The sequence below is a fragment of the Gallus gallus genome, chromosome 2, assembly GCF_016699485.2.
Source record: "Gallus gallus isolate bGalGal1 chromosome 2, bGalGal1.mat.broiler.GRCg7b, whole genome shotgun sequence".
Classification (NCBI taxonomy): Eukaryota; Metazoa; Chordata; class Aves; order Galliformes; family Phasianidae; genus Gallus; species Gallus gallus.
In genome coordinates, this window is record NC_052533.1 from 20,307,369 (window position 1) to 20,324,435 (window position 17,067).

The 17,067-nt window shown below is 38.5% G+C and overlaps 1 protein-coding gene across 2 annotated transcripts in view; it reads left to right on the forward strand.

The window, feature by feature from the left end:
• The window catches only part of ITGA8 (integrin subunit alpha 8), a 100,869-nt gene that overhangs the window by 63,934 nt on the left and 19,868 nt on the right, over positions 1 to 17,067 (forward strand). For both annotated transcript variants that reach the window (NM_205288.3, XM_015281310.4), the window contains 5 exons: positions 613 to 693; positions 4,409 to 4,514; positions 6,151 to 6,309; positions 11,548 to 11,673; positions 14,726 to 14,839. In NM_205288.3, coding sequence (NP_990619.2) covers positions 613 to 693; positions 4,409 to 4,514; positions 6,151 to 6,309; positions 11,548 to 11,673; positions 14,726 to 14,839 — 586 coding nt within the window. The remainder of the gene's footprint in view (positions 1 to 612; positions 694 to 4,408; positions 4,515 to 6,150; positions 6,310 to 11,547; positions 11,674 to 14,725; positions 14,840 to 17,067) is intronic.

Below are 17,067 nucleotides of genomic sequence, written 5' to 3' on the forward strand. Positions count from 1 at the left end.
AAAGATTGGTAGTAAGAAAAGACAATGAAAGGAGAGAGAGCACCATGCTTTAAATCATCTGTGGGAATTATAGTGTAAGCACTCTGGACTGAAGAGAGGAGAGAATAAGAAAAGAAACCATTTATTTTGTTGTTTTTTCTTTCTTTAAAGACTCTGTTATGCAGAAGTCACAAGTTTGGAGAGTCATAGAAGCAAATTTAATTATAACAAAGCCCATCTTGTTCATTAACATTGCCTCCTCCAATGCATGAAACAGCCTTGTATTCTGTTCAAATATTCCTATTCATACAGATAGTCAAGTTGAACAGGGAAACTTAAATGATATTCTGAATCAAATAAATTTGTATCATTTTCTCCGTGCATGGGATTCTTTAAAGGAAGTTTGAGTTGATTATGTTATAAAATTTGCAATGAGCTCAAATGATATCAAACTGAAATACCGATCTCCCAAAAAAGTCTGAGGAATGGCAATAACAAGCTCCATGTTGTATAAAGTCCAGTGGCACCACTTCCTAACTGCGGCCTTCGTGGGCATTCAGTTCTGTCTCTGTAACAGTCTAAAGTTCTGCTCCAAAAAAAATATTTTTTAACCTTTGTACAAATCTTTTCCAGTTCTAACAAGATTAATTCCACCAGCAATTTAGTTAACCTTCATATCAACATCACCGCTGCGGCTCAAGTGCAGGTCAGAGGGTAAGTATTCCACCATTTCAATTCAGAGACAGAACTATTTTTTGTCAAGAACAGAAATGACAGTGATCACATTTTCTAGAGTTTGTGGTGATGATAGAGAAGTGAGTTGCATGGGAAGCTGAATGTCATATTAATAAGTGAAGAATACAAACTGAGTGGCAATGAGTACCAGACAACTAGAGGCTGAGGAAGTAAGAACCACAGGGGTTAGTTGGTGGGCTGCTGATGTGAGAGAAAATGTTGGGAGAGAGCAACTGCTGGGTGCTGCCATGGGTAGGCAACCAGGTTAAGAAATGGCCAGAGTTTTAGTGCTATAATGAAAATGTTATGGATACCTAATGAGCCTTTTCTGTAAGGGCTGCTTTCTGCACTGCAGATTCTGATTTTTTCAGTGATACTGCTCATCACATTCATAGAAATATCTTAAAAATATTTTGTATTCTTTGCAGACTTTTTGTATCCACCGCATTCTTTCTGTGCCATGGTGTGTTCTTTGTAATGAGAAGCTCTGTATTAAATAGATAGGTAGACACCAAAAATGGCAAAAAAAAAAAAACCTCATCTGTTAAAAGCAGCGTGCCTCTGAGTGGAAAAAGAAGCTTGAGTTCCTGCTTGCACAGCTAAGGAACAGGTTGTTAAGTACAGAGGAATTACTTAATTGAATGATTTCCAGTTTCTTTCCTCAGAAGTTTTTGGTTTTCATTTTAGCTGTAAGATGTGTGTACAAGGGAAAATTCCCAAATGCTTTGTTGTCAGATTTTGCTTATTACTCAGAAATGGTGAAGCACACAGCTCCACAGGAACTGTTTGCTCCTTATTTCCTAGATAAAAATAACAGAGAGTCTGAGTCCACACTTGGACTGGAAAATGTCTTACACTGGTTCCCCTACTGCTCTGCACAGGGTTGGATGAAGGGAAACTGCAATCATTATACATTGTATTGAGGAAGACTGCAATTACCAAACTGCATCAGCATGTATGCATATATACTTACACAGTAGACGTATGGAAATACTATCTCTACGAGAAAGGAAGAAATCTCCAATATCCTCTTCAAAGGCAATTTGTGATAACTCCTTGGTTCATTCAATGAGTAGTTGCTCAGATAGCTAAGATTTGATTATGCTGCTCACTTTTTTTTTTTTTCTATAAAAATCTTAAGTGTTTTATAGCTGTAACCATGATATTCCACTGCTGAAAGAGTTGTAGAGGAATGAGGGATGCAGGAAGGAAGGAATTTGGACTGCAAAGACTTGCACCAGGCAGAGTTTTTATTGTATATTGCACATAACCATTTTTTGAAGAACTTTTATCTTATTTTTCAGTGGGCATGTTTAGCTGATCATTGGCACCTAAAAGACTAGGAGAAATCATCATCTAGTAAATCATTCAAGTGTTAAAAATGTTCTAATAGTCAAAAGAGCGAGTTTCTGTTTAATTTGACTCCATTTTTCTACTTCAGTGTTCATAAAATCTGTTAAAACAAAAGTACACATTCTTATATACTTTGTGATTATCTTAATAGCATGTCTACAGATGCACTTTTTGCATAGAAAAGCACTATGCTGGGAATGTAATAGAAAGCATTTTTAAAACCTTTTGCCCACTTCTTTTTATCTGTGTACACACTGTGTTTTGCAAAGTTTCATGGTAGTTAAAGGTCGTGGCTTTTCTAACTACACAAGAAAGGTCCTGTTCTCCAAAGACAATCTGTAATTAAAGTTCTTATTGGAAACAAGGCCATTTGTGAAAGATTAGGCTAATCATAGAATCACTAAGGTTGGAAAAGACCCACAGGATCACCCAGTCCAACCATCCACCCATCGCCAGTAGTTCTCATTAAACCATGTCCCTCAACACAACGTCCAAACGTTCCTTGAACACCTCCAGGGTTGGTGACTCCACCACCTCTCTGGGCAGCCCATTGCAGTGCCTGAGTACCTCATCTGTGAACAAGTGGGGCTTAGTACCTCATCTGAAATGACATATTATGAATAGAGAATACAAGAATCACCAATGTTGGAAAAGACCTCCAAGATCATCCAGTCCAGCTGTCTACCTACTACCAGTATTTCCCTACTATATGTTTCATTTTCTTTATTGTTTGGTTTTGCTTATAAATTTCTCTTCTGACATTTTTGTTGATAGGAGCTAATTGCACATTCTGAAGTCTGGGGAAATATTTAGATCTAGTAGGATACGCCAGGATGCCTAACATCTCATGAAGCTTTGTACTTTGGCTGGATGGCATTAAGTTGTCCTTCTCTCTGATCCCACATGGTTTGAGAAGCTATATTCTGTGGAAAACTTTATCAGACATCTATTTCATTGTATATGACATAAGAGCTGAAAGTGGGAGCACTTTTTCCTCCTAAACTATTATAGAAATGTCAGCATTTGTAACAAAAGAATCCATTCCTCTGTTCTCTTCTTTAAGGAGCAAACTGTATCTACAGTGATGTTTCTTCTGTTTTGATTCAAGCAAAAGGGAATTAACATCAGTGAATAGAAGTCCATCATTTTATTCAAATGTTATACTGTGAAAAAAAAAAAGTTAGCAATTTTAATTTAACAATTTTTTTTTGTTAGCAAACCCCCAAACCCTCACTTTGTTAGCAAAGTGAGAGCTGACTATTGTAAAAAAAAAAAAAATTAATTAACAAGGGTAATGCCTATTGCATTAGCACCAGGGGTGCTTCTATTACCAGCAGATGGCAGATGCCTGGGCCAGAACTCACCTGCTCTGCTGAAAGAAAATCTTGGGATCTGATTTCCCAAGCTCTCAACAACAGAGTGAGGTTAAAGTTGGCATCTGAATGAGGGCCCTCTAGGGAGCTTCCATTTGTTATAGGAAATAATGCTTCTGATTCAAATGGAAATGTTAACAGAAGACTGTTTAGTCCTTTATTGAGATCAGACACAGAAGAGAAAAATAAAATAGGAGAACTAAACAAAGATGTCAAATTCTAAGCTGCTGTTTTTTGACTTTTTTCATTTCTGTTCGAATTTCTTTGTGAATATTTTAATGATGTTTCAGGCAATGCCCTATCTGTCACTTTGTTTGCAAAACAAATAGGAAAGCCTGGAGTAAGGTTCCATGCTGTAGCCCTAAATTCAGTTTCTTGATAAAGTAATTTCCACTGCAACTTTATGGAAATTGTTTGCCCTACTGTACTTCAGTTTTCCTCCTATAAAATGGGGTATATTACTACCTTTTCAGTTTCTTTAAAAGAATAGTATAAGGCAAATTCATAATCAGATGAATTATATATCTATAATTATATTATATAATTATTATTTATATATATTATTATTTTTGCAGGGAAGGAGGATGCATAGCATTGAGTATATATGGGCTTTAAGTGTGAAAATACATTATTTACATATCATTACTATAGTTTTGTAAGTAAAGTATTTGTATGCCTCATCAGTGAGAATGATGCGAATGCCAGGCAGACTGCACTCCTCTTTGCCAATAGAGAAAGTCACTCAATTGTCTGGAAGGAATTACGTCTCCAAGGAAGTATGGAACTAAATGGTCACCCTCGGTAGTTATAAGGATGGGGCGGTTCTGAAGCATCACATTGCTTCCATAGCAATAGGCAAGCCTCTCCTACTGGCAATGAATGCGACCTTCTGTAGTAGGCTTATGTTTGTGGGGTTTTTTTTAAGTAATGCAGCTGACTGCTGTTTTCACTCTTTTTATGTATTGCAGAGTCTCTCACCCACCACAAATTATTCTGCCTCTTCACAACTGGGAACCCAAAGATGAACCTACCAAAGAAGAAGAAATTGGTCCATTAGTTGAACACATCTATGAGGTAATAATGACATATGATTCCATAGGACCTTACACTGCTCCCAATGAAATCCTGATGAATTTGAATTGTTGTATTTATCGGCATCTAGATAAAGCCATACATGTAAATATTCCCACTTCAGAACATGATCCAAATTTAATCTGGGAACTCAAAACCCTTTTCGCATTAGCGAAGGAGACACTAGTTTATGTTTGAAATTTGCCTTTGACATTTAAGAGATCTATAAACATCCAGGATGCTTGGCAAAAATTAAAGATAGTGCATAAAAGCTCACTACAGCCAATGTCAAATATTTTCACTGACTTGGCTGTTTTTTCATTAAAAGCTATGAGGAGAAGAGTTCAGGTTAGAAACAAGTGTCCTGAAGGAACTGTATGGAATACGAAGAATCTTTGGAATCTGATAGATGACCTTTATTCAAGGGTGTAAATCAGAATGCCTCACACATGGTTACAATCCACAAATCAGTGCTCAAGAGCTTAACCAACAGTGTAAGATTAAAATTTGCGTGATATAATGAACTGTAGTGAATCAGACTACAGAATACAAAATCTTACTTGTTTTATCCTCATCTTAACATATTTCTCTAAACCGAAATATCTAACAAATCTTCCTATCTCACCCACATGTTTGTGAAGCAAAATATGTGATTTCAAACATATTTTAATAGTCATTCAATATTTACAGTGATTCAGGAAGCCTCTTTCGTGGTTTACTGATATCAGCAAGGCATAATGAATACCAAACACGAGCACAAAAGCTCCTTACTGAAGAAGGCGTAAGACTGAAAGTGGATTTTGTTTGGTTCAGAATAAAGCTCAGCAGTAACAAAAATTCTGCACATTAAAAAAGAAAAATAAAAGGAAGGGAGGGGGACTATTTCAAGTCTCCAGAAACTTTGAGTGAAGTTTCATGGTATTCTGCTTCTGTAGCTCTTAAATCCAGCAAGCACCTACTCAAACCTCATGCTGTCATCAGACATTTTCTAATTGTATACTGCTAATAGAAAACTTTTAACATCTCATGTTTTAATTTCTATGTTTTGTTCTTTTGTTCCTCAGAAAATAATGCTATCTTGTGATGTTACTTCAGGAAAGCTAGTTCCTTTGTTCTCTTCTTGGGAAATTTGAACTGAGAAATGCTGAAAATAGAGTCCTTAATCACAAAAATTACTTTAGGCTCTGCTGAACCTTCTAATCCTTCACCTTGAAATGTGATTCCTTTGTGTCATGAAGTTTTGTCTGTTGTTTTCAGTATTTTTTTCTTCTGGTTGTTGTATACATTTTTACAGTGCTAATGTGTTTTGGTTTGGGTCTTGTTGGGTGTGGGTTTTTTTAGGTCATTTCAGGTCTTTCATACACAGGAAAAAACGGGAAAGGTGATGACTTTTTTCAAAACAATCTTAGACAAAAAAAGCTGTTCTCCCAGATTTGCTTTCTAACTAACATGAGAAGGTTCTTTTTCACTGCCTGCCACAGATCTTCCATCAATAAAATGATAATAATAATCTATCCCTCTTTCCAAAAGTACTTCAGGATTATAGGCGTTAAGAATTTGGAAATATCAAAGTGATGACTGATGTATTTTTTGTTATTATTTTCTGCCTTTGGCAGCACTGATAATGTTTGTTTCCCAGCTTCACAATATAGGACCAAGTGCCATCAACAATACAGTTCTCCATGTCGGTTGGCCTGTGTCCAGTGGAGAAGAGTTTCTTCTTTACATTCTCCATATTCAGACGCATGGACCGTTGCACTGTCAAACAAGTTCTCCTATTAATATCATGCAAATCAATGTAAGTCACCCACTGTTATTTACATCCCTGTCTACGTTTGCTTGCTTTTTCTCTGCCTGCAATCTCACAATGGGATGGAGTTTTTTTGGAATTTTTTCACAATGGCCCTGAGATCATTTTCATGGGTAAAAAGCAAACTAGAGATAGTCCAGAATGTGTCTAGTGTGGCAACCGCTTTATGTGATATGTGGTGTGTAATGAACCCTTATCAGCAGAAGGTTATATGGTTGATTCAGTATCACAGCTTGAGAGTGCAGCACAGGGTGCTGTTGGCCCTCTCTGCTGCCAGGCTCTCATTGCTGGCTCCTTCACAGGTAAATGCTATACAATTAGAGTCACTTCAGAAGCCTATATATCTTTTTACCTGTCTTAAGGTGATCGTGATTTTGATATATCAAATAACATTATTTGAATATCATATAAAACAAACTAGCATCTGGAATTCTGCATTGAGTATACTCCAGAAACAAATGGTTTCATGTATTGCTGCCTGATAAAAGGATTCCTACAGACTACAGTTATTTTTATGCCTTAATCATCATTAACTCATAAATTTTATCACCCTGTAGCAACATGACAAGCTTTTTCTTTTTTTCCTACTTGGAAACAGTTCTGTAATTATTTTAATTGTACCAACAAAAGGGAAAAAAAATCCCCCACGAGTTTTTTCTTGGTACTCCTACGCGTTGTCTGCTGTCCAAATTGTTTCTCCTTCCATGGATGTGGTTCTTGTTTTGCAGCAGAGCTGCAGATCTCAGAGTGTGGAGGTGGCAGGACCAAGGAACAGCCTGGTCGCAGCCTCCTCAGCACGGTACTGATAGGCAATGGGTCTCACAGCCTGTTCTAAGGTCTGTGTTTGTGATGGCAGATCCCGCAAAAAGAAATGGGTTTGGCTCAAAGTCAGAAGATTTAGCAAAGCACAGCTCTCCTTATTATCCCATCAAAAACAAGGTATCCAGTTTATTAAGCATAACTGATTCCAGACACTTCTGGAATAAGCACCACTTCTCAAGTGTAACCAGTAGTCTGTTAAACATCTTGTGGGGAGAGCTGCATTCCAAATGCTAAAACTGTACTAAGTCTTCAGCTTACCAGGAGGGGCTGAGCTGAGTGCAGTGGAGAGAACTGGGGACAGCTTTCTAGCCAGTGGGATTGCTCTCCACTTCAGGAGCTACATGACCGGTCTTTTGCTTACAGAGATAGAAATACAGTATATAATCAAAAAATAAAGAAAAATTTGTGTATAACAAACACATTATGGCTAAATTCTATTGTTGTTTCTTTCAAGGAAGGCAGAAAAGAGTTAGGATTCTCCCTTTTCATTTAGTTTTACTACAGGATGGAAATGGAAATGAGAGGAAACTCAAGATGTTTCCATTTTGTATGCGAAACACAACAAGTTTGGAAATCATATTTTTTTTCTGTGATCTTATGCACCTCATTTCCACTTATGTTTTAGAAGCAGTGAGGAACAGGAAGCTAAGCTGCCCAATTTGTATTTGCAGCCCTAGGAGCTCAAAGCCACTGCTCAGATCAGGTTGCAAGTAATGTAAAGGAGAAGTTCAGCATCCTTCCCCCTGGCTACTGGATGCTGCTTTGAGTTTCACTTTAGAAGCCAGGATGAGAACATTACTGTCAGGAAGGCAGAGACTGTCGGTGGAATATTGCCAAAGTTCTGAATAACATTTTCAGGGCAATGTATTTTTTGATTTTTTTTTTTTATGTTTCTTGAGTTTGCTTTTCCTCTCCTATTTGATAATGGTTACATCTGTTACCTAAACAAGAATAAATCCTTGTGAGGCTTGTGTGAAATTTCTCGTTGAAATCACAGTCCATTTGTCATAGCAGAAGATAGTTCAGTCATTGCTGCAAGAATTAAACATCCTCTCCGTGTTTTAGCTTTCAGAGCACTGAACAGCATGAATACACAATTGGTTTCAAATGCTTCATGCTTATGTACTGCTTCAGATGGGAAGAGGATACGGGGGTTTTGTATAAACATCAGGCTGTCTGGCTCTGATTTCCAAATAAGGCTAAGGACATGACATGCCTGGCTCCTCTTGGATTTCAGAACCTTGCATTCTTAGGGTGCTTGGGTGTTTCCCCTTAAAAATGAGTTAGATTGTTCACTTTCAATTAAAGCGGTATATTGCTTCCCATTGTTGAATTTACTGTCTTGTAGAAAGCTTTCCATCTCATTCTTTCATTCATTTCATTTCATTTCCATCTCATTCTTTCATTCCCAAAGACAAATTTTGATTGTAAACCTAAACACACGTGGGAAGACTCCTATTTAGGGGCTTTTCTGTAGCTTCTCTTTCTCTCAGGGTGGTGATAGTAAAATTATTAACCTTGCAAATGGTGTGAAGAGGAGGAAGAGGACTGATAGAATGTATGGAACAAATTCACTGCACAAAGGAGCTCAGTATGCTAGGATGCTTCAGTCTGTGCAAAGATACAATCTACAAGATGGGAAGTGGCGGGGACAGCGTGGTGGGGGACTGACTGCCCTCAGCCTGCTCCTGCACAGGAATGCCATGTGTTCACAGCACAGGAACTAGAGCATCAAGTGAAGCTTGCAGTCAGATTCAAAGCAAGCAGAAGGAAGTGGTGGTTCATGCAGCAGCATTGGATGTCTGGAACTTGTTGCCAGAGGAAGCAGTTGGGGTTAAAAGTTTACATGAGCTTAGGAGAGAACTGGACAAATTTGCAAAAGAGAAGGCCAGTGAAGATTATTAAATGAAAAGAAAGTTCATCTGCATCAGGAAGTCCCTGAGCTGGAAGCTGAAAGTTATTACAAGAGGGTATGCAAATTCATGCCTTGTTCCTGCTCTTCCTTCCACATCTGTTTGAAGGCAGGGCTGTTGAGAAAGGGCTCGGTGAGCTGGACCTTTGGCCTGATCCAGTATTTATGAGGTTTTTTTTGCCGTGCTAATAGCCAAGAAGTAGTTTTAGGCAGCCTGTGCCTGTAAATACCAGAGGGACAGGCAGTGGTTCCCAACTGCAGTGGACAATACAGAACACACAGAGTAAAGCCACCACATGGGTAAGGTGCTACTGACAGGCTCTGATATCATCCCAAGGCTGTGTCCTCTGTGCTGCAGAGCTCTCAGCAGTGTGTGCCACTTCTGGGCTGGGAACACAAAAAGTCCTCTTCCATCAGAGGTTAGAAAAGAAGGAAGGCTAAGCTGGATTTTGAATGAGAAATTGAGGAACTGGAGATACCTGGAAATCTGCTCAAGGTGATGAGGCTCTCAGTACAGTTTTCCCAGTGGGGAAACCAAGGAAGGCCGTTGTAGTAGGCCTTAAAGAGAAGGAGAATCCATTTCAAGTAAGGCATGTTGTGCAAAATATGTGCTGTATAGAATGGCTGTGGAGACAGAGTTGTCCAGCTCTGTGCTATTGGTTCAAGACAGTTAAAATAATATCTTTAACCTGCTATCTTTCACCTGATATCTTTAACCTGAATATTCAGGCTACTAGAGGAATTCTGCTTTTAAACTGTTGCCGGAGACATATATGTTTTCCATAGACCCTCTGGACTGTCTTCAAGCTTAGCTGTAAATAATTCACTACCAAAGATGCTGACTCTCTATGATCTATTAAAAAAAAAATAAGTAAATGTAAAAACGATCAAGTATTCAAATGGATCTACATGTGTATAAGTTATCTTTGTATATTGAGGGCTTCTTCAAAGGCATGTCATTATTCTGTGGGCTTTTTTGTCATCGTTATAGAAGTCTATATATCCTGGTGAAAGAATCCTGGAAAGGGAATTCCCACGTTATCACATGGAGAGGCAGAGATTTAATAGCTATTCAACTGTTCCCTTATTGCAAAGGATGCTTCTCACCGAAGATCTCAGACAATGTCAAAACTGTTCCCTCTTTGCCTTTTAATCAAACATTCCGAACCCAGAGCAGCACAGTGTTATTCTCTGGAAGGTTTTGTGGGACTGTAGCTGTAGCTTCACTTCTGTGCTTACAACATGGCTAACATGTTCTTTAGGAATTTAAGATATTTTGTGTTTGGAGGTTAAAGTTGAAGGGACTTTAAAGAATGGCTGAGAGAGATGACTGAGAGTTTTGGTGCTCTTCAGCCTGGAGAAGAGGCACCAGGGCCTTCCCTGGAGTATAGTTGCCTTCCAGTACCTGAAGGGGGCCTGCAGGAAAGCTGGGGAGGGACTTTTTATAAGAGCAGGTAGGGACAGGACGAGGGGAAATGGCTCTAAACTGGAAGAGGGTAGATTTAGATTAATTATTAGGGAGAAAACCTTTACCGTGAGGGTGGTGAGACACTGGAACACGTTGCCCAGCAAGGGTGTGGATGCCCCCTCCCTGGAAGCATTCAAGGCCAGGCTGGATGGGGCTGTGAGCAATCTGGTCTAGAGGGCGGTGTCCCTGCCTATAGGGGATTGGAACTAAATGATCTTAAAGGTCCCTTCCAACCCAAACCACTCTATGATTCTAAAGATGGATCTGATGTAGCTGTTTCTAATCTGAGGTACCCACTGAATAGTGTTTCTATGCTTAGGTGAGTTCCTTTGAGATCTTATTACAAACTTCCATCTATGTTTTATTGTGATTTGACACAATCAGATTCTCATAAACTAGAATTTACCTTTCCCTCCATAGAGATTGAATTTCCAGTCATTCTGAGGCTTCTTGAATGAAGCTTTAGATGCTCTGTGTATATAGATTAAAGGCAAACTGGCAGCAATAAAACCAGCTTGCATTCAGAGATCAAAAATCCATGAAGATAAAGCAGAGTAGGATGCATTTTAATATGAGATTAAAAATGAACAAACTGTTACATTATACAAAGTTGTTATTAAAAAAATCTTCAACAATGATGAAAAGCTGTGCTGCTAGAATTCAGATTTACTTTCTTTCCTGTTACTTTATGGTAATGCTGGTAAAATCATTGTCTTGCAATAGGAAGATTCTGATCTGAGCTGATGACCAGATTTTGAATTTATCCCATTACAGAGAACAGAACCCAGCCCCAAGAGTCTAATAAGTACAGAGTGAAAAAATGTCATCTACTGTGATCCTATAGTCAAGCAATGTGTTGCTGTGCTACTGCTAATCACACTCTGAATGAATACAGTACATTTTCACATTGGTGTTGTTAAACTGAAAAAACAATCCAAAATTGAAAACCTCTGAGAAGGGAACCAGTCTGTTAGATTCACTGTATGGATATATCATTAATATTCACTTTTTTTTCTCTTTGTAGTTTGCTATTCCGCAGGACACTCCTGAACTTGCTGCTTTTTTATATAATTCCACAATTTCTCATTACATCAGGAGAAGGGAGGTAGCCGTGGCAGAACCTTACAGGAGGAACTCTGCAAAAATACTGGTGAGCTGACTAAAATCTGTAGACTGGGACTATACAGGCAGTGCAGTCTCGGTTGCTGTTGGTTTGACTGCAGTTCATTTACAGGCTCCTAAAAAGTACCTCATGTTTAAAATGAAAATTTTCATGTGAAGTAACAGGTCTGACATACAAATACTTGGGAGCATATTTGGCCCTGCCACTGAGTACTTTATATACATGGAAAGATAAGACTCCTTCCCTTTCCAGTACCACAAGCAAGGCAGATGGGACAGGTCACCACATTCCAACCAGCAGCTGAGGTGTTTGAAATTATGAGCAAGAGCAAAACTCTATCTCCCAGCTAGTCCAAGAAAATAGTTCTGTTTGGTCAGTCTGGTACCTGAGTGTTTGTACATGGCTGCATTTTCAGATGGATTTTGTGTTTTTTCACTCCTGCATTCTGTGTCCAATCTCAAGGATACTTCAGCATTGTAGGCATCAGCTCCCTGGGCCTGAAGGCCACGTTCAGAGTTGGTGACCTCGAGGTCACTGGTGGGATTCATGCAGTCAGTGCTTTCCTTTTACTTTTATGAACCTCAGGCAAAGTTTCTTTCATGTCATGCAGTCTCTTATTAAGCTATTTTCTGCAAGTTCATATTTGGATTCCTTGACATCACTAGAATTTGGTAGGAAGAAAAAAACCTCATAGATGTAGGTGTTCTGGAATAATGCAATAATTAACACTGCTTCTGAACGTTAATTTGGCAATTTTTATAACAGGAAAAAGAACATGAAAGTAATGAACACCATAATGTAATTAAGAGCAAAAAGAACTGATGAACCCATTTGAAACAATAATCACTGCTGATGCCTATGTAATTCTTTCATCACTCTAATGCCCTGGGAAGCATCTGATTCCACTGAGGCTGAAGGAAAAATGCCTGGGCTTTCAGACATACCAGTCGATACCACAGAACACTTAATCCATTCTTCAATAATACCTTAATTATCAGTTATCTTCCTCAGTGATTAAGCTCATATGCTGCCGACATAGAAATTACTGCAGCAACTGTGAATGGTTAACCATCATTGTAAGTATGCACTGTGTCTGCACCTTATTACTCAACTGAAAATACGAGGCAGAGATTTATCAGCTGCTTGATGCAGGCTGAGAGTACGCAGGAATGTAAAACTAGCACATGTGATGAGCAATCCTCCCATACAACGTGCTTTTGATAAGTACAAATCAGAATCGGATTGGGTGCAGTGCCTACCAATGAATATATATAACAAGGCTTTTTCAGGATAGACATAGAAAAGTAAGCTAATGTATCATTTATTCTGTTAGAAACTGGTCCCAATTCCATCTGCCCTCAGCACTGGCTACTAAAGATAAAAAATATATTTTTTTTAAAATTTTGACTCATGGAGGGTATGTATGGAAAGTGAATGCTGTTGTTGAAAATGACTGATTGGCCAAAGGCAATTTTTTGTTCAAAATTCTATATTTCTTCACAAGTTGTAAGTAATTTTAATTGTCATAAAAACATTTTCACAGAAATGAAAAATGTTCTGAGAACTTCTTATGCTGTTTGTACAGTTCATTAACCATTAGGTTACTCTTCCATTAGTTCTACTGTCACAGTGTTCTGAAAAATCACCATGGACTAAATGCATTACTACATCAAAATATGTGTTCCGGCCCTGGAATGTCGGCCAAAAGTAGACTTTTTGCATACTAATAATTTATTTTGTTAATATGTTGTTTTGGCCACTATGATTAATGAATACAGCTCTCCTCCTTCCTGCAAGATAAATAAATCTGGATGGAGGATGTTTAAATATGAAAGGCCAAATAAACAGATACTCTGAAATCCTCATTAAAAAAAAAAACAAAAACCAAAAGGTTAATAGTTGCAAGTTCCAGTTTCATTTTCAGGCAGATTTAGAGAGTAGTGCATAAGTATTTAGCTTCTACTTAACTTGTAGTAAGGTAGAGTTTGTGGGGAAAGCTGTCTGTAAAGATACAGGATTCCTTAGAGATGTTTTCAACTCTATTACGTCTGCCATCATCTCAGTTTCTGAAGTATGAGCTCTGGTAGTGCAGCCATTCTTCCTCCCCCAGAGGAACACAGTTGTGAGAAATAACCTTTGCCATCGAGGTCACAGGGTTTCCTGTCAGGAGAGCTGATAAAGCATCCATAAGAAAAGGAATCTCTGCTTTGTTATAAAAATATGAGTCAGATAAAACCATAGCCTTCCTCTGGAATGAAATCAAAACGTTTCAGGTAAAACTCATTTGTATACATACAGCAATACCTTTTTTTTTTTTTTTTTTCAAACCTTAGCACACTTTTAGTTGTCTTTCTGTGAGATGTGCCTTCCTTTATACCCCAAGCAACCCCATCATTTCTGAGGTTTCCCACGGGACTTTGCTCATTCCCTTCAGTGGCTTCCAGTCAGCTTTTCGCAATTTTTGTGACATTCCCCTGGCAGACTTTAACAGAGTATATGGTTTTGAGTTACTTGACTTTACTTTTGCCTTCATGTCTGTTTATAAGCCAGAATCACTGCTCATCAGCAATGTTTCATGGGCCAGGAGTTTTAAATAAAGCAACTAATGAATCTTAGCAAGCGTTCTGGCTGCTATAATGTAAATATCAGTAGGAAAACTGGAAGAGTTGGAAGAGGGAAAAGATTTAAGAGCATAAATGTAGGCTTCAGGCAGAGAGGACAGAAAAATACACATTGAAATGACAAAATGATCGATAGAGACTGAACGCGTGCTTCAAAGGATTGATGAGTACCTGGACATTTTAAGAGTTCTGCAAACTAGATTGGTGAAAGCTATTACTTTTATTTTCATTACTACAGTAGATGATTGTATTCACTGATGGCACAAACACAATTTCCCTCTTGGTTTATATTCGCACAGTGGCTCACGACATATCTCATTTATATTAATTACGTCACTGGTTTCAGACTGCTTAACTCCTACAGGAAAAGTCAGTTTGTTTTGATAATTTAGAACATTTGAAAGTGATTTCATTCATCTTTAAAACAAAAGTATGACTTCCCTTTGTTTTATACCCAGAACTGTACAAATGTGAAGTGTATCCTAATTTCCTGCAATGTGGGACAACTGGAAAGAGGGAAGAGCGCAGCACTGAAAATCAGGTCCCGGCTATGGGCTGAAACTTTCCTGCAGGTAATGCAAACAGAGAACTTTCTATACACACAGATCCCTACATCTTTTATTTGATTAGATATTTAGGAATTTAAACTATGAAATTGAATGAGCAAAGTGCAAATCCTTGTGAGTTGAAGGTAATATCTGACTAGGTCCTGCTCAGGTCACATGCATGATGCTTACTTTCCCTTCACCCACTATCAGCCCCTCTCAAACTCATCTGGATCTTCCCTGAAAACTCTAAGATGACTTTTAAGCATCTTTACTGTTTTTCTTTCTGCTTTCCTGGACTGGCCCAAATCATTCATCTCTTAGGATTCTTTGGGGTGCTTTGCATTCTTCACATCTTTCCAGATGAAAGATTTCTCTAGGAGCTGCGCTGTAGATGGTGTACACTGTGTCCAGTTTACAAATAAATTTTTATTTATTGTCTGTTAAACTAGGGAAGAGGAAAATGTACTAGGTTCATATCATATAATCATACAATGGGCTAGGTTGGAAAGGACCTTAAAGGTCATCTATTTTCATCCCCCATACGACATACAGTATTCAAGTAGAGACTACCTGTGACCTACCACTAAAAAGACAGGGCAGTGCAGACCATGGAAAGAATGAACTTCTCCTTCCAAATTCTTCCAATTCCAACTTCACCTGCTCTCAGAATTGTATTTATGCTATCTAAGACAGAGGGATTGCACTGTGAGCTGTTAACTTGCAGCTGGCCACATGACTTTGGTATAATGTAGTTGTCATGGACTTGTCTTTTTACAGTAGTGTTTTCCAAATGGTCCTTCAGAGGGAATCCTCTCTATGCTATTGAAAAGATGAAGTTATTGTGTCTTGTTTTCGAAAATAAAAAAATTCCATGATATATATTACAGTCTGGAATGTGAAACTTCCCAGTTCTTCACTGCTGTAATGCTTCTCTGAAGGATTTGTTTTTCTTAGAGATAACACCTTTAAGCACTGTGCTAAGAGGATGATAAGAATATCAGCAGTCTGGGTCTGGGTGAATATCTTTAGCTCTGGACAGCACACTGAGAAAACTTTCAGTTTGCTGTTACTGGGAAATAACAGCAGATCCTATTGTGATACAACTGGTAGATTATTGCCTTCCTTCTTCAAGGAATTTAGAATCCTGGTCTTTCTACCACGGGTGCAGTAGCCTTCCTGTGTTCTCTGTAGCTGCAGGAGAAGAATGGCTTATCCCTACAGTGCCTCTTAGCCTAGCAGGAGAAGAACAGAATGCTCAGCTTACAACAGGAGGTTTAAGTGGAGCTCTGCACACCACTGAAGTTAATTCTTTTTCTGGAAATGTGAAAGGAGATAAATTTGTCCTCATTTAACTTGCTTCCCTGGAGAAACCAGAGAGCAGGTGGGCCCCTTGCACACTGGCTAGCCCCTGTTAAATTCACTTAAGAGCTTAGCCCAACTACTTTACTGTCCCTAACACAGAGACAGCCAGAGAGGCAGAGATTATCCTTGGCTAGAACTATTTATGATAATTTTGATCACCACTGTGTCCAAGTAATATTACAAGTGAACCTTCTTCATCTTACTCACCAAACAGAAGACAAAGCTTAACTCCCTTTGTGAGCTACAGTACTGGGAGTTGGAGCTGTCACATTCAGGATGTAATCAGGTATTTCTGTTCATCATTCTGCAGGTGAAATCTCAGTAAACTTGTAAGGGCCAAAGCTGTGTCTTGTTAAAAACCAAACATGTAAATGAAACCCCTTGCACAGATCCTAGACCCTGGGTTTCTAGGCCATTTACAGCTATTTCAGTGGGAGTTAGTCTCCTGAGTGTTCTGAGTCCAGTTTTGTATGTAGCAGGAAATAACTATAAGAGATTAAACAAATTTAATGAGAAACAGAGAGTGGTTCTCCAAGCTTTTGGTTGTGACAGAGCATGTGTAACATTAGCAGAAACTACCTACAGTAGACACAAACTCTCCTTTTCTTAGTATCTCCTAATGGACAGAATATATTTCTAGAATGTCAGCTGAAGAATTTATATGTAAAAAGCTTACATATGAGCTTTTTCTAGACAGTAAGCCCAACTTTGTCTCAGGCAGAGGATAACTGTGTGAAATTCAGTGGTGTGGTTTTACAGGAGCAGTGAGACTCATCTTACTTCATTTTAGTAATCTGAAAGTTATATGCCAGACCTGCTGTTCTAACTGTATAGGGACAGGGGCAAGAAAAAGAAGTGTCTGATAGGATGTTTTATGGAGCTGATTCAGA